The 21,657-nt window shown below is 42.1% G+C and overlaps 1 protein-coding gene across 1 annotated transcript; it reads left to right on the top strand.

The window, feature by feature from the left end:
- Positions 1 to 8,102: 8,102 nt before the first annotated feature.
- LOC132404234 (extracellular calcium-sensing receptor-like) lies at positions 8,103 to 13,689 on the top strand. Its single transcript, XM_059988343.1, has 5 exons — positions 8,103 to 8,393; positions 8,590 to 9,423; positions 9,997 to 10,224; positions 12,558 to 12,681; positions 12,776 to 13,689. The coding sequence occupies exons 1-5, from the start codon at positions 8,136 to 8,138 to the stop codon at positions 13,687 to 13,689; spliced, it is 2,358 nt and encodes a 785-aa protein (XP_059844326.1). The 5' UTR covers positions 8,103 to 8,135.
- Positions 13,690 to 21,657: the final 7,968 nt, after the last annotated feature.

The following is a 21,657-nucleotide window of genomic DNA, read 5'->3' as shown; positions in this document are numbered from 1 at the left end:
TTGAGAGAGGCTTTGCAGGTCATGCCTTACGAGCTTAATAGAATAGTTCGAGGATTTAACAAAACACGCTGATGAATGTTGAACAGTGGATGTAGTGTATATGGATTTCAGTAAGGCATTTGATAAGTTTTCCCATGCAAATATTTACAAATTAAGGAGGCATGGGATCCACTTGGACTTTGCTATGTGGTTCCAGAATCAACTTGTACACAGGAGGGAAAGCGTCGTTTACAGATGGTTCATATTCTGCAAGTCAGACAGAGACCCGCAGTATTCTGCAGAATCTGTTTTGGAACCACTGTTCTTTGTGCTTCGTATCCTGACCTGGATATTGAAATTGAAAGGCTGATTAGTAAGTATGTTAATGACAAAAAAAAGTTTGCTGTATTGTGGATAGTCTGAAGGATTACCATGGGTGACAGCGAGACATTACGAGGATGCAGAACTGGGCTGAGAAGTGGAAGATGGAGCTCAATTCAAATAAGTATGAAGTGGTTCCTATTTGTCGGTCAAAATTGAAGACAGAATACAATATTCATGGTAAGACTCTTGCAGTGTGGAGGATCAGCGAGCTAAAGGGATCCGTGTCCATAGGGCACTCAAACCTGCTGCACAGGTTGACAATTTTTGTTAAGAGGGTGCCTGGTGTTTTGACATTCATCAGCATCGGGACTGAGTTGAAGAGCCGTAAGGTAATGTTGGAGCTATATAAGATCATTGTTCCACCCCACTTGGAGTACTCTGTTTAGTTTCTGTCACCTCATTACAGGAAGAGTGTGGATACTGTAGAAAGAGTGCAAAAGAAATTCAGAAGGATGTTGCCTGGATTAGAGAGTATACCTTATGAGAATACGTTGAGTGAATTTGACCTTTTCTCCTTAGAGCAAAGGAGACTGAGAGCTGACCTGATACATGTTTATGCGATAATGAGAGACATTGATCGTGTGGATAGCCAGAGGCTTTTCTCAGTACCGAAATTGCTAACACACATTTTTAAGGTGCTTGGAAGTAGATACACGGGGGATGTCAGATGTAGGTTTTTCACACAGAGAATGGTGGGTGCCTTGAACGCACTGCCACCGGTGGTGTTAGAGGCTGTTGCAATAGGGTCTTTTAAGAGACTCTTAGATAGGTAAACGGAATTAGGAAAAATAGAGGGCTATGTGCTAGGGAAATTCTAGCCATTTTCTAGAGTAGATTACATGGTCGGCACAACACTGTGGGCGAATTTCATGTAGATTTTGTTTTACTTTTGTTCGTTTGTCTAATGTTGTAAGGGCCTTATATATCCTCACCTTTTCTCTTAACTTTATTCTTCAGGGTTTCCACTTTAAAGTATGGAGAAGGATAGGACTGGACCCAGGGTTGATATTTTTGATTGAAGAAAGGCTAACTTTGAGGAGATGCGAAAGGATTTAGAAGGAGTGGATTGGGACAATTTGTTTCATGGGAAGGATGTAATAGAGAAATGTCGGTCATTTAAAGTTGATATTTTGAGGGTACGGAAACTTTATGTTCCTGTTAGGTTGAAAGGAAAGGTTAAAAGTTTGATAGAGCCATGGTTTTCAAGGGATATTGGAAACTTGGTTAGGAAAAGGAGATATGTCTACAATAAATATAGGCAGCTTGGAGTAAATGAGGTGCTCGAGGAATATAAACAATGTAAGAAGAATCTTAAAAAATAAATTAGAAAAGCTGAAAGATGATACGAGGTTGCTTTGGCAAGTAAGGTGAAACTAAATCCGAAGGGTTTCTACAGTTATATTAACGGCAAAAGGATAGTGAGGGATAAAATTGGTCCCTTACAGAATCAGAGCCGAAAGAGACGGGGGAGATTTTGAACAATTTCCTTTCTTCGGTATTCACTAAGGAGAAGGATATTGAATTTTGTAAGCCAAAGGAAACAAGTAGGAAAGTTATGGAAACTATGACGATTAAAGAGGAGGAAGTACTGGCGCTTTTAAGGAATATAAAAGTGGATAAATCTCCGGTTCCTGACAGAATATTTTCTGGGATCTTGTGGGAGGTTAGTATAGAAATAGCAGGGGCTCTGACAGAAATATTTCAGATGTCATTAGAAACAGGGATGGTGTCGGACAATTAGCATATTGCTCATGTGGGTTCATTGTTTAAAAAGGGTTTAAGTGTAAACCTAGCAATTATAGGCCTACTGGTTTGACGTCACTGGTGAGTAAATTAACGGAAAATATTATTAGAAATGCTATATAAAATTATCCGGATAGACAGGGTCTGATTAGGAACAGTCAACCTGGATTTGTGCGTGGAAGGTCATGTAAATTGGATTAGTAAGTATGCAGATGATACTAAGGTAGGTGGCGTTGTGGACAATGAAGTAGGTTTTCAAAGTTTGTAGAGAGATTTAGGCCAGTTAGAAGAGTGATCTGAACGATGACAGATGGAGTTTAATGCTGATGTGTGAGGTGCTACATTATGGTGGGAATAATCCAAATAGGACATACATGGTAAATTTCAGGGCATTGAAGAATGCAGTAGAACAGAGTGATCTAGGAATGATGGTGTATAGTTCCCTGAAGGTGGAATCTCATGTGGATAGGGTGGTGAAGAAAGCTTTTGTATGCTGGCCTTTATAAATCAGAGCATTGAGTATGGGAGTTGGTATGTAATGTTAAAATTGAACAAGGCATTGGTAAGGCCGAATTTGGAGTATTGTGTACAGTTCAGGTCACCGAATTATAGGAAAGATGTTAGCAAAAAAGAGAGAATACAGAGAAGATTTACTAGATTGTTACCTGGGTTTCAGCACCTAAGTTGCAGGGAAAGATTGAACAAGTTAGGTCTTTATTCTTCGAAGCGTAGAAGGTTGAGGGGGGACTTGATAGAGGTACTTAAAATTATGAGGGGTGTAGATAGAGTTGACGTGGATAGGCTTTTTCCATTGAGAATAGGGGGAGATTCAAACAAGAGGACATGAGTTGAAAGTTAGGGAGCAAAAGTTTAAGAGTAACACGAGGGGGAATTTCTTTACTCAGAGGTAGCGGTGTGGAACGAGCTTTCGGTAGAAGTGGTAGAGGCAGATTCGGCATTGTCATTTAAAGTAAAATTGGATAGGTATATGGACAGGAAAGAATGGAGGTTTATGGGCTGAGTGTGGGTCAGTGGGACGAGGTGAGAGTAAATGTTCGGCACGGAATAGAAGGGCCGAGATAGCCTGTTTCCGTGCTGTAATTGTTATATGGTTGTATGGTTAATTACTCCACTATCTATTCCCATCCCCTGCAGTTATCATTTAACCCTATTAGTTTTACTAGAAAACCATCCTGAAATAAAAATAAATCCCAACAGTTCAGGTGCAAACCACCTGTAAAGATCCATATGTTCGTGGAAAGAAACCCAATAGACCACGATTCTGCATCCCACCCTCCTGTTACATACCCTTAGTCACCTCATTATCTTTCTTTTTCTGGTCTCACTAGCACGTGGATTTACAAAACCATTTGCAGGATTCAGAACATTTTTTTCTCTTTCAGTCGACTAATTTGGTCTGATATGTACAGTGCAAATATCTCATGCTATCACATTCAACAATAGATCATAATATATTTCTTAGCTAGATTCCTCTGTAGTTTTCCCAGTCACGTCGTTTATTAAACAACTGGCTTAGTTAGCCGATCTTTGTTTTCACCAAGATATATCACGGACAAGGACTTAAAGGAAAATCAGAACAAAGCAAAAAAAAAATCATCTTCTCCATACGTCGAAGCCTCTCCACGGACAGTAGGCTAAGCAGGCAACTTACTGGACAGTTCTCTCTGTGCACACCTTGGCCTCCCTACTGAGCCACCTTATACGGTCCTCTGCATCACCACCATTGACGGGTGTCTCTTGCAGGTCTAGAATGGTCAGAGCGTGCACACATTCTGCACATATGATCGTGCTGACCACTGCGAGGCCATCCATTTGCTTGTGAACCACTCATCTAACATTCCTCTCATCTCGTGTTACACCTGGCTCAAAACCTATAACTCTGATTTCACCTGGTCATCCTGTTTTGCTGCCACGAGCGGCTGTGGTGGCCAAGTCACTGGGTGTATTTAAGGCAGAGATAGATAGGTTATTGATTAGCCAGGGCATCAAAGGGTAAGGGGTGAAGACAGGGGAGTCGGAATGACTGGAAGAATTGGATCAGCCCTTGATTGAATGGAGGAGAGGATTCAATGGGGAGAATGGCCTACCTCTGCTTCCATCGTATGGTATTATGGTCTTATGGAGTTGGAGACTGTTAAAATCGGGGGTAATAACAAAAGATAAAATGGCTGTAATCGCTTAGCACTTTAATATAACGGTCTTTATTAGGTGCGTCGAAAATCAATCTTACAAGAATAGTGAAAACCGTGTAAAGAAAAAAAAAACAACAAAACAATATTTACGAAATTATATGTAACAGAAAACAAAATAATAGCCCCGTACTTATTCTTGCCTAATATGAACTCCTGACAGCCCCTACCTCTCTCATACCGAGAGGGAAGAACTCATCTTTTTAGGCTCAAGGGCATGCCATCGTTAATTACCAGCGGTTTACTTAAGACTACACATTGGAATATGATGCACCCTACAATATAGTTATAATCACTTTACAAAATAAATAGGTGATTCGACATTACATGCAGCATACACATGACATATGCGGAACATGCCGGGGAAGACAATAAAGTGCTTATACACACCACAAAGACGACTGAATGCCAATGCAATTTTTTTTGATGAGTGAATGGTCGTGTGAAAGCGGTTGCCGTGCTCCCCGTCAACTTACCACTCTCTCTCCTGCGGCGACAATGCTCAACAGTCGACACAGGTGGTCTGTCGTAACATTTCATTTGCCTGCTTTATGCTGGACACGGAATCTGAAGGCTTGGAGCCCTAGGTACCACTTCGTCGCTCTGGAATGACGGTCATTCATTGTCTGTCTCCATGTCAACGCTCTGTGATCTGTGTAAAGGTCAAATTGCCTGCCAAGTAAATAGCACCGGAAGCTGTCAACGGCCGACCTAATGGCCAGACACTCCCTTTCAAAGATGGAATACCTAATTTCCGTTGGAAAGAGATTTTGGCTCAGGGAAAGGACATGCCGCTATCCTCCAGTTTCTTCTTCTGCTACAAATGCTATAGTGCCTGCTCCTAACGCAACGAGCCGTTTGTAAAAATTTTGCTTCAGAAGAACAGGTAAAGAACAAATGTGGGTAAAAGGCCTTGAAATGCGTTTTCACATCCGATTGTTTACGTCACAGGGTTGCTTACCATTTTTCCAGTAAGATTAACTGGAGGTGCGGACAGAGTGGCGAATTGGCATGTGTACATGCCATACCACTTGACCAGACCCAGGAAGAAATATACATTTTGAATTATTTTTCTTCGCAAACATCCACTAAAACAGAGAAGTACCCCAAAGAATGAATAACAATTAAACGTGAGAACCCCAAAGTCCTCACTCTCAGCTGCCCCAGTCGGACGTAAGCGGCAGCGAACAGCAATCCACCCCCCAGCAAAAAAACGCACCCGCGACAGAGCACAAGCATGAGCTAGGCGATAGCAAAGACACTCACTTTGCAGTTACCCCAAACACTATCGCATTTCACCCGATATTGGATAAACCACATCTTATCTCTCTCCCTATTAAGGAAGAGGGAGATGTCCCCCATTTTCACAGCGAGCGGGAGAGAGAACAACAACCCTCTGGTTTATGATGTTAAAGAGTCCGTTTCTTCATTTTTTTCAGTAGCTTTGTGCCCGAACATCGCAAAGAGTTCGGGTCTTCGGGCTCACAGCGAAAGACCTTCCGGCCTCCTCGACGACACGTAAGTCTTTTGCCGTGACACCGACCCTCGATCCGCCCGTCTCCAGATCCTCGATATCTTAGGCTTTCGAATTCGAGACGGCCTCTCAGGCCACTTCAGCGTGTTCCTAATCTACGGAACTCAAAAACAACTTATGTTTTTATTTGCACAAATTTTCTTCTTTTGCAAATTGATAGTGTGTCGGTATTTGTTCATGTGTAGGTTTTCATAAGTTGTATTGTACTGATTCTAGTGCGTGCAGAACAGTAATCTGGAGGTGCTATATAGGTAATATATAAGTAGTTTGATAATAAATTTTACTTTGACATTGACCTTTGAGGTTGAAACAACACAGAGACTCTTTTGAGTTGTTCGAATCAATGTTCTTAAAACACTATTGTTGTGAGGCTAAATTCTTGTTATGTGTTATTTTTTACTCCATTTAATTATCATCAAGGACGGCATTTGCCTTCCAGCTTAAATGATCACTTGGCAACTCTCACATACGATGTATCTCAGTGTCACAAAACAGCTGTATTCACTAGCGATGTTCGTTTTTTTTCCTGGCAGGTGCAGTTTCCCTTTGAGAATATCCTCTTCCGTATTTAAAGTCGGATTCGTGTTTGGAATCGGCATTAGTACACCAAAAGACCAGAGTGAATTGTTGCCATCTTCATGACTGCAATGTTTCACTTTGTTTTCGGAGTACTCGTGGGGTCGGCTCTTCCACTGGATTCAGATACGTTAAACTGCAGGCTTCGGGAAAGAATCCAACTTGCCAACATTTCTAAGGATGGTGACGTTGTACTTGGGGGAATATTTACTGTGCACTTAAACAGTCTCCAGCCGATAAATATATTCACCAAAAGAACAGAAGAAACTATATGTAAAAGGTTAGTTAATTACATGACCGGTTGTGGCTTTGATTAACCGCACTGTATTATTCTTTGCTGAAGAAACTCACGATGAAATTTTACAGAGAAGTTTTATTCTTTGTTCACTGATCTCCGAGGTAAATGCACATGGGGAAATCCGTACCATGCGTCTTACTTTGCGAGCTATCGGCGGAGATAAGAAAATACATGTCCTTTAATGTTAGTGATGTTACCAATCTATTCAGTGGCCACACTATTACGTACAATCTGGAACGATTAAAATGGACACTGAGGTCTTCTGCTGCCGTGGCCCAGGTTTCAGGTTTGAAGTGTTGTGAGTTCATAGATACGCATCTGCACAGCACTGTCGTAACGATTGGTTATCTGAGTTACCCTCGCCTTCCTGTCAACTTGTACAAATCTGGCCATTCTCCTCTATGTTCTCTCATCAGCAACGTGCTTTTGCCTACAGGACTGCCGCGCACAAGATTTTTTTTTTTGTTCATCGCACAGTTCACAGTAAACTATCCAGTGTTTTTTTTGCATGAAATGGGAGATCACACTGTCAAAGTCACTTAGTTGACATTTTTCCCCATTTTGATATTTGGCTTGAACACAACTAAACCACTTGACAATGTCTGCATTCTTTTATGCGTTGAATCGCTGCCAGGTGATAGGCATTATCGAGCCGCTGTGCAGGTGTACCTAATTACTTAGCCGGTAATTATAGATTAAGATGCTTTGGCGATTGCGTTATTGAACGAGGTGTTCACATGACGAAACCTGAATATTGTCAATTAAGTCAAAAATAAAGGGCACCATTATCTGCAGATGTAGCAGTGTATCAATAATAATTTAGCAATTCGAAACATCTAAATAAATAAAGTCTTCAAGGGATAGACTTACTATTCTGACATTTACCTGACCTCAAATGAACACCGACAGGTTCACTGATACGTTAACTTCTGTTGTATCAAAAGTCGGAGACTCAGACGGTAACTTCGCTCTATCTCAGATTCAGATGAAACAAAAAATGAGTGTGAGCGGGTGGGATAAAGGCACAATTACCCTCTGAGCTACTGTATTGACAACGGGTGGTGCAAGGTCTAACATTCCAAATAAAAGGAGCAAAATAAAACCTCTTGTTTGCCATCCCGATTCATTATGACTGGCGTGCTTGCATTTGTATACAATAGTTAATCGGGGGCCTGGCTCGTTTTGCATTATTAAAACACGGCATGGAAATCTTTCCAGAAATGATCTACAACACACTAGTGGGTTTTAATTAATCGGTTTTATTTATTGATAGACGAGAGTTTAAAACCTTTATTGAAATGAAAAGATCACTCTGATTCCATTTTGGTATATAGTAAACCAATTCCAGTTCCAAATCCAACCTGTGGTGATTTTCAGTTTTGATTTAAGGGGATTCCGCTTCTTACAGACCATGATTTTTACAATTGAGGAAATAAACAGAGACGAGAGTCTTCTTCCGAACATCACACTGGGTTACAGGATTTACGATGACTGCGGTTCCCCCAAGATTGCGACAAAGGTTGCTCTGGCTCTGGTGAATGGGCAGGAGGAAACATACGTCGATAAAGTGTGTGAGGGGCCTCTCAGAATCTCCGGAATCGTTGGTGGCGCTGAGTCCTCGGTGTCCATCGCCGTGGCAAGAACAACTGGCTCTTTCAGAATACCACTGGTAAGATCTGGTTTAAACTTACAGTGGTCACTGTGACGTAAACGGAACTAACTTGTTTTTAATTAACAGTAACAGTGAATTAGGTTTATCACTGATACCTTCTAGTGTTTGAACGTTCTTCCTCCAATTTATTGTCAAGTATTTCGTAGTCACACTCGCACATTAAACAACACCCCAACATTCTGATTGAATGCAGGTCAGCTACTTTTCTACGTGTGCATGTCTCAACGATAAGAACGAATATCCAACGTTTCAGCGAACTATTCCAAGTGACGAGCATCAGTCCAAGGCACTTGTGCATCTCATTCAGAAATTTGGATGGACTTGGATTGGAACCGTTAGCAGCAACGATGACTATGGCAACTCGGGAATGAGAGCTTTTGTCAAAGCTGCTGAAGAATTTGGGCTTTGCATTGCCTTCTCCGAATCATTTCACAGAACGGACTCTCCGGAGAAGATAACCAGGGTAGTGCAAGTGATGAAGGAGGCGACCACAAAGGTCGTGGTGGCCTTTGCCGGACCTGGCGAAATGCGCATTTTATTTGCAGAGGTTCTGCGGCAAAACCTCAGCGGCGTGCAGTGGGTGGGCAGTGAGGCATGGATTACAGCAGACTTCGTCGTTGTGGATAGTGGTCGCAGCTTCCTTACCGGGGCAATCGGAACTGCTGTGCGTGCGCAGGAAATTCCAGGGGTGCAGGACTTCCTGCTCACAATCCATCCTTCCCGATTTCCCGGTAATCCATTATTGGTGGAGTTCTGGGAGACCACCTTCGGGTGTACTCCTAGTTTCGATAACGGGACGAATGAAATCGGTTCAAATGGCCGGCTCCCAAAGTGTAGTGGAAATGAGAGTCTTCTTCAAATCAACAATTCCTATACTGACTTGACCATGGACGGGAACTCTTACATTGTATATAAAGCAGTCTACGCGTTTGCTCATGCGCTTCACGACATGCTTTCATGTGAAAGTGGCAAAGGGCCATTCCCGAACAAAACTTGTGCACGTCTTTCAACTTTTAAACCGTGGCAGGTACGGAATTGTACTTCATCATTTATAATGTGGGCACCTTTCAATGTGGCTATTGCAATTTTGATATTCAGACCAGGGTATTACCTGTCCAGTAAATGGCAGAGCCTGCCGGTCGGAAAGTTATTCCTTAATATAAAATTGACATTTAGCTGATAGTGGCGCGCAAGTAGACAGTGAGCATGAGTAACAGGGAAGGTTTGGATCTGCATACCTTTTAGTGTTGGAAAATGAAGAGTGAATTCACCGAGCTCTACGAAATCATGAAAGGTATAGCCAAAGTGGGCTGCATTAGTGTTTTCCCAAGCTGTACGGAATATAAAATTAGATGGCACAGATACAGCTAAGCAGGGAGAGATCTGAAAAGAGACGGGAAGAGGAAATTTCTTTACAAAGAAGTTAGCGATATCTGGAATATGCTGCCAGAAGAAGTGGTCCAGCTAGGTGTAAATGAGAGACATTTGGATAGTTACATTGAGGGAAACGTCATAGGCAAATATAGCAATAAAATCTTGAAGACAAAATCTCTTCTTATATGCAGGGACCATAACGCAATCTTTTGAATTCTATTTTTAGCTCCTCCATTACATGAAGTCAATTTACTTCACAACAAAAGTTGGAGAGAAGGTGCATTTTGATGAGAAAGGCAATCCAACAGCCGCTTATGACATTGTAAACTGGAAAATTAATGCAAACGGTAGCCTTGAAGTTCAAACAGTTGGATATTACAACGGATCAGGTCGTCCGGGTAAAGAACTTATGCTGAATCTACATCAGATTGTCTGGAGCGGTGGTAAGCGTCAGGTATGGTTGTCTATTGAAAGTGGCCAAATTTGACAACAGCTAAATCGTAATTATCCATGTTATAGTACTAAGGTATTATAACCAACAGCGCCTGTAAAACAAATACATACAAACATATACGCATACATGGATACATGCATACTTGCATGCATTTAAATGCATTAATATGTATTAAACATAAGGAAGGGACCCGGAGTCCAAAGAAACCGAGTCATCACGTTGATTTAGTGGATTAATTCTCGAGACTAAGTTCCGGAGTAGAGAAACCATAATGACATTAACCAGATTTAGTAATATTTTAAAGCAAACATAAGCTTTATAAGAAGCTTGCAGAAAATATCTAGTCACAAGATAGACGTCATAATATCAAAACTAAGCTTTCCTAAAGAAATCAAGGCTTTCCCATGCACATGTTATTCTGGCCATCACGTCCGTGTTGCCGTACAGTTGGCGATCTGAGAACGTCTGGTTGTGGGCAGTCACGGTATTTCCAAACTTTATGATGACATCGAATGAATTAATCATTCAAACACAGGGAGATAGCGGAAACCCTGACAGGGAAGATTAGGATGCAGTACATAGACAAAATGCTGTCAAAATTTGCTATACCTAGTTCCTCTTACTTTTAAAGTCTCTGCTCAAATTTGCACAGGTTTATATTTGTCTAGTTATTTTATGAATACGGAAGCAACCCTGAACAGTTAAAGTGTTGATATAAAATTCAATTAACATGGAAAAGTCTGGAAAATTTCCACCGGGTTTGCAGTTGATGTGGGAAATGTAAGGCCATGCCCAGCACCACACTGCCTGCGACTCAGTAGTACTGTATCGGCTTTCGTGCATTGTATTAAAGCGGATGCACTAACACCTCTTCACCCACCACACCAGTCAATACTCCGTGTGCACTGCTAATAACGTATGGAAGAAATGTAACATGGAGGTTTGAGGTACTGGAATTCTTAACAATGGGCAGATGGCATTTCTTATTTTTACAACACTGAACACAGAGCAATAAAGCACTGCAAGAGTCTTTCTTCTCACGACGTTGTGCGGAAATCTTAGCGTTTACCATAATCAATCTACGTCTTGACTTCAAAACAGCCTATAACTTACCAGTTTTATTTCACAAATGTGCCTATCAAAGATTCGCTTAATTTTCCCCAATGTATCAGTAGTTGTCATAAATCACGGCAGTGCTTTCCAGTCATTTACCAGTCTCTGTGTGAAAACACTATTTCTGATTACCTCTCCAGTAAACTGTCCTCCATTTATCTCAAACGAATGGTCTGTTGTAAAGGATATTGCTTCCCTCAGATTAGGCGTTGGATGTTCATTCTGTCAATGCCTCTTATAATCTGAGATAGGCCTATTAAGTCGCCTCTCATTCTTCTCCAAAGTGTAAAGCTTTAGTGTAGTCAACTGTTCCTCGTCAGGCATGTTTTCTGATCTAGACAGCGTCAAGTAAATCTCGTTTCATACCTGCTTTGAAACTTCCACGATATCCATAATTAGGAAACCAGACATGAACACAATGCTGCAAAGACGATTTAATCAGAATTTTACAGAAATGCAAAATTACCTCGCTGCTCTTGAAATTAAAAAAAGAGAAAGAGAAGTGAAAGTTAAATAAGCCGTATTTTGATGTGGATAGCTGTGAAAGTTGCAACATTTATAGTTCATCCCTAATTGCCCGAGAATAGAATGGTGTGAATAACGATTCCATGGGAAGACATGTCGGCAGCAATGGACTTGCGTATCAACCTTTCGAAATGTGTGAAAAGACTGAATGGGCAGCTTTACGTTTTGGTCACAATTGTTCATGGCGGTTTTACCTTTTTACCCAAAAGTTAAATTCACCATGCATTATGATAGTAGCGTTTATTTCACATGACTGGCTTGTTATTTCAACTTTGTAACCGCAGGAACAATATCGTACACAATAGCACAAACATTTGTTACAGCTGTGTAGAATTCTGAAGTGTGTAAGTAAAAGGGAATATGCACTAAACTTTCCAAAGGTTGAATGATTAACAACAGAAAGGCACAGATAAGGTAATGCGGAAAATATCTAATTATGCTCTTCCTCTGTATTGAATGTGGAAGAGCAGAATACAATCAGCTAATCGTCTTTGAAACGACCTTCGACATGTATCCAACAGCAACTCTGAAAGGAACATTAGATGCAGTGTTTGTGGGAACTGGTAATCAGGGTAAGTTCCAAATACAGTATATCTGTAAAAGTAACAGAGTCACAGACAAACTCCACACATTGGGACGGCAGTGTGTACATTCCACATGCATATAACAAGATATTGTCGGTGTCTTCCTTCAAGATTCCCCGGGCAGTCTGTTCCGAAAGTTGTTCTCCTGGTACAAGAAAGATAGCAAGGAAAGGACAACCAATTTGCTGTTTTGACTGCAAGTCCTGTGCAGATGGAGAAATTACTAACACTACAGGTAAGCAGATATACATGTTGGAATCTAACGTTTAACCAAAGTGATTCCCGAAGCGTCCCCTCAATGATGGAATGGTCGCGTTTGGTTTTCACAGACTCGGCAGACTGCATGAAGTGCCCTCCCCTGTACTGGTCCAACGATCGGAAAGATCAATGCATCCCGAAGAAAATAGAGTATCTGGGTTTTACCGAAATCCTGGGCATGGTGTTGGTGTTACTCGCTCTGGTTGGCGTGTGCATGTCTGGACTGACAGCGTGTCTATTCTTTAAACATCGAGACACACCTCTGGTTAAAGCTAACAACTCTGAGCTGAGCTTCCTCCTTCTATTTGCGCTAAGTTGCTGTTTTTTATGCTCGATCACATTCATTGGCGAACCGTCACACTGGTCCTGTATTTTACGCCGCACGGCGTTTGGTGTCTCGTTTGTCATGTGTATCTCTTGTGTTCTGGTCAAAACCATTCTGGTGCTGACGGCATTTAAGGCAACGCATCCCAGCAGTAACAGGATGAAATGGTTTGGTCAAAGACAGCAGAGGTTAAGTGTCTTCCTCCTGGTGTCCGTGCAGGTTTTAATATGTGTGCTTTGGCTCATCGTTGAACCGCCTTTCCCCGTGATCAACACTAAATATTACCGGGAGAGGGTAATTTTAGAATGTGATACAGGCTCTTCTGCAGCTTTCTACTCGGCGTCGGGTTATATCGCCCTGTTATCGTGTATCTGTTTTGTTCTGGCCTTTCTCGCACGGACGCTGCCGGATAACTTTAACGAGGCAAAATGTATAACATTCAGCATGCTCATCTTTTGTGCGGTTTGGGTCACTTTTATTCCGGCCTCTGTGAGCTCTCCTGGGAAATACACGGTTGCGGTTGAAGTGTTTGCAATCTTGGCCTCCAGTTTTGGATTGCTGCTCTGCATTTTTGCACCGAAGTGTTTTATTATTGCAGTCACTCCGGAGAGAAACACCAAGAAGCACATTATGGGTAAAGTGGATGACAGGAAATTTTAAATGATGCGGATCCATATGTACTGGCCTTTTGCACCACAGATTCTCTCATTCAAAGAGCAATTCGGCGCCGATTCAGACCCTTTGGCCATGGCAATCGATACAGCTAACCACAAATGCCTGCGTTCGGACCAAATCCCCAGATACTGCGCCATTCCATGTACCTCTGCAAGTGTTTTGAATTATACTATTGCACATGCTTATTCACGTCTTCTGTCATCTTGTTAGATATACTCCCCACACTCTCTGTGAAGAAGTTGCCTCTCAGATTCCTTTGAATCATTCCCGTCTCACCCGCAATCTATATCCACTAATATTGGGCTATCTTGACATTGGGTAGAATTATTGTCCGTGCCTCTCATACTTTAAGAAATTCTGTAAGGTCGAGCTCCGTAAACTCGGGCCTCTACTTGCTGGCACATGCCTGCATTCTTTGTTTTCAGTTTAACCACAGCTTTGCTGTTATAGACTGAATAAAACTGGAGACATTGCTGGAAATATGGCGTCACGAATGACATACAAGTGCAACATAATGTCTCTACCCCTATACGCGGCGGTCCATCTGAAGGAAGACAACGTAACAAACAACTTTTATCACCATCCTGACTGTTGATACTGCTGCTGTCAACCAACTACATATTTGTACTTCTAAGATCCTCTGTTTGATATCGCGCTCCATTGCTCTGCGATTCCACGTTTAAGTCCTAAACTGGTGTTACTTTCTCAAATTTACTTATATTGAAATAATGCAATAACATCCCGCTGCAGTCGTGGACACCGAACTTACAATCTATCCACTTGTTGGAATGAAATAAATGTTTCAATATGAATCTTCTGATATTTTAGGATTAGAAGCGTTGAGTTAATGTATGGATTTATTGAACGGTCTGCAATCAATAAAAGTACTGGCAATAAATGTAAAATTTCAATACTTTGCTTTGTGCACAACGCATATGATAGAAAAAAAAGCATAAATATCTTCGGCTCAGCATTGTATGTACCTGGTGTTGTGAGAGTCAGTGTCACTGAGTCAACCAGTTCTTTGGCACAGAAACAGGCCATAGGTCCATAAGATGTAGGGACAGAATTAAGCCATTCCACCTATCGAATATTTCCCGCCATTCCTTCAACTCATCTTAAAGCCATTCTCGTGCCTTCTCCCCAGAACCATAAGACCATAACACCATAACGAACAGCGGGAGAAGACGGCCATTTGTCAACATCCTCTGGTCCTAGTCTCTGCCACCATCGGAAACATCTGAATCGAGAGAATACAGGTCCAGAGCCGTTAAACACTTTTCATATGACAAGCCGTTCAATCCTGGAGTCATTTTAGTGAATATCCTTTGAAATTTCCCAAATCTCAGTACATCTCTTCTAAGATAAGGGGCCAAGCACTGATTACGATTCTCCACCTGAAACCTCACCAGTCTTTATTAAAGACAACATTACATTTCATCTTATAGGACCCTGGTCAATCCCACTTGGAATACTGTGCTCAGTTCTGGTCACCTCACTATAGGAAGGATGTAGAAGCCATAGAAAGGGTGCAGAGGAACATTACAAGGGTGTTGCCTGTATTGGGGAGCATGCCTTATGAGAATAAGTTGAGTGAACGGAGCGACGGAGGATGAGAGGTGACCTGATAGAGGTGTAAAAGATGATGAGAGATATTGATCGTGTGGGTACTCACAGGCTTTTTTTCAGGGCTGTCACAAGAGGACACATGTTTATTGTGCAGGGGCGTAGGTACAGAGTAGATGTCAGGGGTAAGTGTTTTACTCAGAGAGTGGCGAATGCGTGGAATGGGCTGCCGGCTACGGTGGTGCAGCGGGATACGATAGGGTCTTCTAAGAGACTTTTAGATAGGTACATGGAGCATCGTAAAATAAGAGGGTTATAGGTAAGCTTGGTTATTTCGAAGGTAGGCACATGTTTGGCACAGCTTTGTGGGCCGAAGGGGTTGTAGTGTGCTGTAGGTTTTCTATGTTTCTATATTCTAGTCCTTTTTACACGAATGCCAACATCATATTTGCACTCCACCTGCAATTTAATCTTTAAGGAATGTTGCACAAAAACTTGAAAATCCCTTCATTCCCTATGATTGGTGCTGAAGAAGACATTTGGCACGCTTGCCTTCATGAGCAGTGGAATGTGCACTTGGGAGTGATTTAGGAAGGGAGTTTACTCAAGTAAGGAAGTTTATTTAAGAAAAGGAATTTATTATTCAAGAAAGTGAGTAGAGATAGCCCAGAAAATTATAGACCAGTGAGTCGTAAGTGGTTCGTAAGTTGATAAAAAAAGATCCTAAGAAGCAGGATTTTTTAAAGGTTTGGATAGGCATAATATGATTAGGAATAGTCCGCATGGCTTTGTCAAATACAGGTCATGCCTTACGAGCCAGATTGATTTTTTGAGGATGTGACTAAACACGTTGATGAAGCTAGAGCAGTAGTCGTAGTGTATATGGATTTCAGCAAGGCATTTGATAAGGTACCGCAGGCAAGGCTTGTTGACAAAGTAAGGCGGCATGGGATCCAAGGGGATCTTGCTTTGTGGATCCAGAATTGGCTTGCCACCGAAGGCAAAGAGTGGTTTTAGATATGCCATATTCTGCATGAATGTCCTTGACCAGGGATCTCTTCTGGGACCCCTTCGCTTTTTGAATTTTATAAATGACCTGGATGAGGAAGTGGAGGGTTGTCTTAGCAATTTGCTGATGACACAAAGTTTGGGTGTTTTGTGGATGGTTTGGAGGTCTGTCAGAGTTTGCAGCGTCACGTAGATAGGATGCAAAACTGGACTGAGAAGCGGCAGATGGCGTTCAACCCAGATAAGGGTGAGAAGTATAGAAACATAAAAAAAAGTGCAGCTCAATGCAGGCCCTTCGGTCCACAACGCTGTGTGGAACATGTACTTTTAGAAATTACCTAGTGCTACCCGTTGCCCTCTATTTTTCTATGCTCCATGTACCTATACAGGAATCTCTTAAAAGACCCTATGGTATTCTCCTCCACCATCGCCGGCAGCCCATTCCACCCTCTTACTACTCTCTACGTAAAAAAAAGATACCCCTTGACATCTCCTCTGTATCTGCTTTCACGCACCTTAAAAATATCTTAGTCCTGAGACATCATCTGATACACCTCTCTCAGGTCACCCTTCAGCCTCCGTCACACCAAGGGGAAAAGGCCAAGTGCATGCAACCGCTTCTCATTGGGCACGCTCCCCAATCCAGGCAACATCCTTGTAAATCTCCTCCGCACCCTTTCTGTAGTATCCACATCCTTCTTGTTATGAAGTGACCAGAACTGAGCACCGTACTCCGGAGAGCGTAGGGGGGAGGTGGTGGTGACGGACCAAGTTCATATATAACTGTAACATTACTTCTCAGCTTTAAACTGAACCCCACGTTTGATGAAAGGCAATATTCCATATTGTTACGAATAATGAACAACGCTGAAGGGCAGAAGGGTACAGAATCGCCAATGCCGCCCCCCCCCTTTTGGAGAATCGCAAATCGCTACTATTTTGATGCTGTTATCAAGGAAGTCAGAGAGACAAAAGGGACTCTGCCAGGGCAGTTATTGATAAAAGCTCATGAAAATTAATGAGAGAGAGACAACTCAGAGATACACAAAGTGGAATGTCTCCTACCAACAAAAGAGAGCGAAACCATTGATTACTGCTATTGTCTTTTGGAGAAGGTTTGTGTACTTGGTACTGTTATATTCATTTAAGCCCCTCAGGGGGTAAACAGAATGGGCTGATTTGATAGGTTACATCATCTCAACCTGATTGACACCTGAGACCCCGTGAGTGGGGATAAAAGTGAGGTCTGGGTAACACCCCTCAGACGCACCAGGAGAAACGCTAGTGAACATCAGAGCCCCAACGAGACAGGGTGGGAGACCTGAAACCGAACGGAGGGTCGGTAAATTTTAACTCACAGGGCTTTTGTAGCAAGACCGTTGTGGGCTTGTGTGTGTGTCCACCCTTGTCTGGGAGACGAGTCCACCACGGAAGAACGGTCTATCTAAAGGACGGAGGGGTCATACGTGAATGGCCACAGCAACAACGCATCGACGGAATAAAATCGTAAAGGAAAGTTGACAAGTGAATAGCTTTAACTGTTCTCTCTCTCTCCAACAATTGAAACACTGCGGCCAACAACTACCGCAGCCTGCATGAACTGAACTTAACTTTATATTTCCATCTGACAATTCATTATCCCGTAGACAACGATAGAGCTTATTTCTTATTGATTATTATTATATGCACACTTTTAGGTTTAGTACTGATTACGTATATTATCTGTATATTTGCATTGCTATTATTTTTGTGTATTTTTACTAATAAAATACTTCCACCGAAACACCTTTGTCTAGATACACAGAAACAAAGAATACGTACAGCACAATACAGGCCTTTCGGCCCACAAAGTTGTGCCGAACATGTCCCTACCTTAGAATTTACTAGGTTTACCCATAACTCTAAATTTTTCTAAGCTCCATGTACACATCCGAAAGAAGACTCTATCGTATTCGCATTCACCACCGTTGCCTGCAGTCCATTCCACGCACTCACCACTCTCTGAGTAAAAAAACTTACCCCTGACATCTCCTCTGTACCTCCTCCCCAGCACCTTAAACCTGTGTCCTCTTGTGGCAACCATTTCAGCCCGGGGGAAAAGCCTCTGGCTATCCACACGATCAATGCCTTTCATCATCTTATATACCTCTATTAGGTATTAGGTCACCTCTCATCGTCCGTCCCTCCAAGGAGAAGCGGCCAAGTTCACTCAACCTGTTTTCATAAGGCATGCTCCCCAATCCACGCAACATCCTTGTAATTCTCCTCTGCACCATTTCTATGGCTTCCACATCTTTCCTGAAGTGAAGCGACCAGAACAAAGCACAGTACACGAAGTGGGGTCTCACCAGGTTCCTATATATCTGCAACATTACCTCTCGGCTCCTAAATTCAATTCCACGATTAACCACAGAGTCAACCTGTGCAGCTGCTTTGAGCGTCATATGGACCAGGACCCCATGATCCCTCTGATCCTCCACACTGCCAACAGTCCGACCATTAATAGTATATTCTGCCATCATAATTGAAGGCAGAGGTGTACCCAGCTTGTTATTTTTTCAAATAATTCCAACTGATGTATCAGACAAAATAATCACGTCAGGAAACCATGCCATTTTTGAATTAATTTGTCATGTGCCTCCATGTACCCTGAAACTACATCCTTGACAATCGATTCCAGCATCATCCCTAGCACTGAGACCAGGCTGCCTACTTATAATTTTCTTTCTTCTGCCTCTGAAGAGTGTACTTACAATTTTCCGGTAATTTGGAACCATGCTGGAATCGATGATTTTTTAAAAAACCATTACTAATATTCTACACTTTCATCCACTACATACTTTAGAAACCTGTGTCGTAGTCCATCAGGTCCAGGTGACTTATCTATCTTCAGACTTTCCTATTTCCTAGCACCATCACCCTAGTAATAGAAAGTGCATTCACTGCAGCGCCATCACATTGTTGAACTTCCAGGATACTACCAGCGCTTTCCATAGTGAAGACCAAGGCAACATACTTATTGAGTTCGTCCGCCATTTCGTTCTCTCCGGTTACTATATCTCTAGTGTCATTTTTTCCAGTGATATAATAACTACTTCTGCATCTCCTTTATTCTTTATATATCTGAAAAGCTTTTCGTAACCTATTTGGTATTATCGGCTAGCTGACTTTCATAATTGGTATTCTCCCCATAGTCTTATTTTACTTCCCTTCTGTTGTTGATAAAAAAGTTTTCCAATCCTCGAACTTCCCATCCATGTTTGCTCTATTGTATGCCGTCTCTTTGACTTTTATGTTGGCTATGACTTCCCTTGACGCGTCGGTTGTGTCACCTTGCCTTTAGAAAATATCTTCTTTGGGATTTAGCAATCTCACGCCTTCTATATTGCTCCCAGAAACTCTAGCCATTGCTGCCCTGCCGTCCTCCCTGCTGATGCCCCTGCCAATTAACCCTGGCCAGCTCCCCTCGCAGGACACTGAATTTCTCTGTATGCAAGGTAGTAGAGATACATCCGACTTTAGCTTCTCCCTCTGAAATTACAGGGTGAATTCTAGATACACTGCGCCTGAAGTGTTCCATTACCTTAAGCTCCCGAATCATATCCGGTTCATTACACAGCACCCAATACAGAATTGCTCCTCACCCATGAGTTCAACCACAAGCTGCTACAAAACTCCATCAGGATTTTCTTACCTTTGTAATTTCTTAATCCGACCCACAAAGATATTACATCTTCCAATCGTATGTCACATCGCTAAAGATTTGATTTAATTGCACATCTCCCCTCCGTTATCTTCGCACCAGGAAAAGTAAGACCAGCCTATCAAATCTCACTCCTTTACTAAAGACCTTCAGTCCAAGGCAACATTCTCGTTAAATGTTCTGCAGACTCTCTCGCGCAAGATCAACGTTCCCAATTTTCTGGGAACTAGAAATGCACCCAGTACTCCAGGTGTTGTTTAATAAATGTTTTGCAACATTACTCCATAACTTTCCAAAGCTTAGACTCTATGATCTACCTTCCATAGATTTCCTTTGTCATCTCATGACGACATTTATGAAGCTGTGTACTTTGGCACCAATACCTCTCTCTTCACAAACATTACGTCGTGCTTGTCCATTTACTGAATACGTTCTATCCTTAAAGCATTGACTCAGGTCCGTCATCATTCAAATGCGCTCCACAATTTTGTATTGAACGTATTTTCTTCTGAAGCCTTATGAAGTTGATTGGTAAGTGCTGATTCTGCGTCTTGTGCCATCAGGATCTCATGTCCTGGAACTGATGCTTTGGAGCAGTAAGTGAAAGGAGAAGGAAGGCCATCCAAGGTGAAACAATGCTTACCAACACTGCAGTTGCTTCCAGCATTCTTGGAACCATCTAATGTGTGATTAATTATAGAATGCAGGCTTTCCCTTTCATTGGATGTCAGCATTATTTACAGACTGGAATCAAACCTAAGGATGTTACGAACTGTCCAAAATTGGCGGGTTACACCTTGACCAGAGGGGGGTCAATTCAGGTAGGTACGGCTGCTATTAAACTAATTTTTCTATAGGATGGAAACCGGAGTAATGATGAGATAGTTGATTTACAAAGAAAGATGATGTGTAGTGAGACTCCGAGCAAGGAGGCCATAAGACCAGAAGACACAGGAGCACAATAAGGCCATTTGCTTCGTCGAGTCTTTTCCGCCATTCAGTCATGGCTGATTCTTTTATTTCTCTTCTTCAACCCCATTCCTCAGTTCTGTCCCCATAACTTTGATGCAATGTTCAATGATGAACCTATGAATCTCTGCCTTAAATACGAGCTCGTCTCATTAGCTTCAGGTGGCAACAAATTCCGCACATCTACCACCCTTTGGCCGAATAAATTTCTCCGCATCTCTGTATTGAATGGACGTCCCTTTCTCTTGTGGCTTTGCCCTTTTGTTGTAGACTCTACCAACATGGAAAACATCCTTTCCAATTCTACCCAGTCGAGGCCTTTCAACATTCGACAGGTTTCGTCCTTCTAAATTCAAGCGAGTACTTACCCAGAGCCTTCAAACCTACCTCGTATGATATCCCTTTCGTTCCTGGAATCATCCTTATGAACCTCCTCTGGAACTTCTCCTATGCCAGCACGTCTCCTATAAGATGAAGAGCTCAGAATGTTACACAATACACCAGTGCCTTACAAAGCCATAGCATCACATCCCTGCACCTGTATTCTACACTTATTGAAATGAATGGAAACATTGCATTTGCCTTCCTCATCACCGACTCAACATGCAAGTTAATCTTTAGGCTGATCTACACCACAACTCCCAAGGTCGTTTGCATCTCAGAATGTTGGATTTTCTCCCGCAGTTATTTCTACTACCAAAATGCAT

This window comes from Hypanus sabinus, chromosome 2, assembly GCF_030144855.1.
Source record: "Hypanus sabinus isolate sHypSab1 chromosome 2, sHypSab1.hap1, whole genome shotgun sequence".
Classification (NCBI taxonomy): domain Eukaryota; kingdom Metazoa; phylum Chordata; class Chondrichthyes; order Myliobatiformes; family Dasyatidae; genus Hypanus; species Hypanus sabinus.
This window is presented reverse-complemented; position numbering and strand designations above follow the sequence as displayed.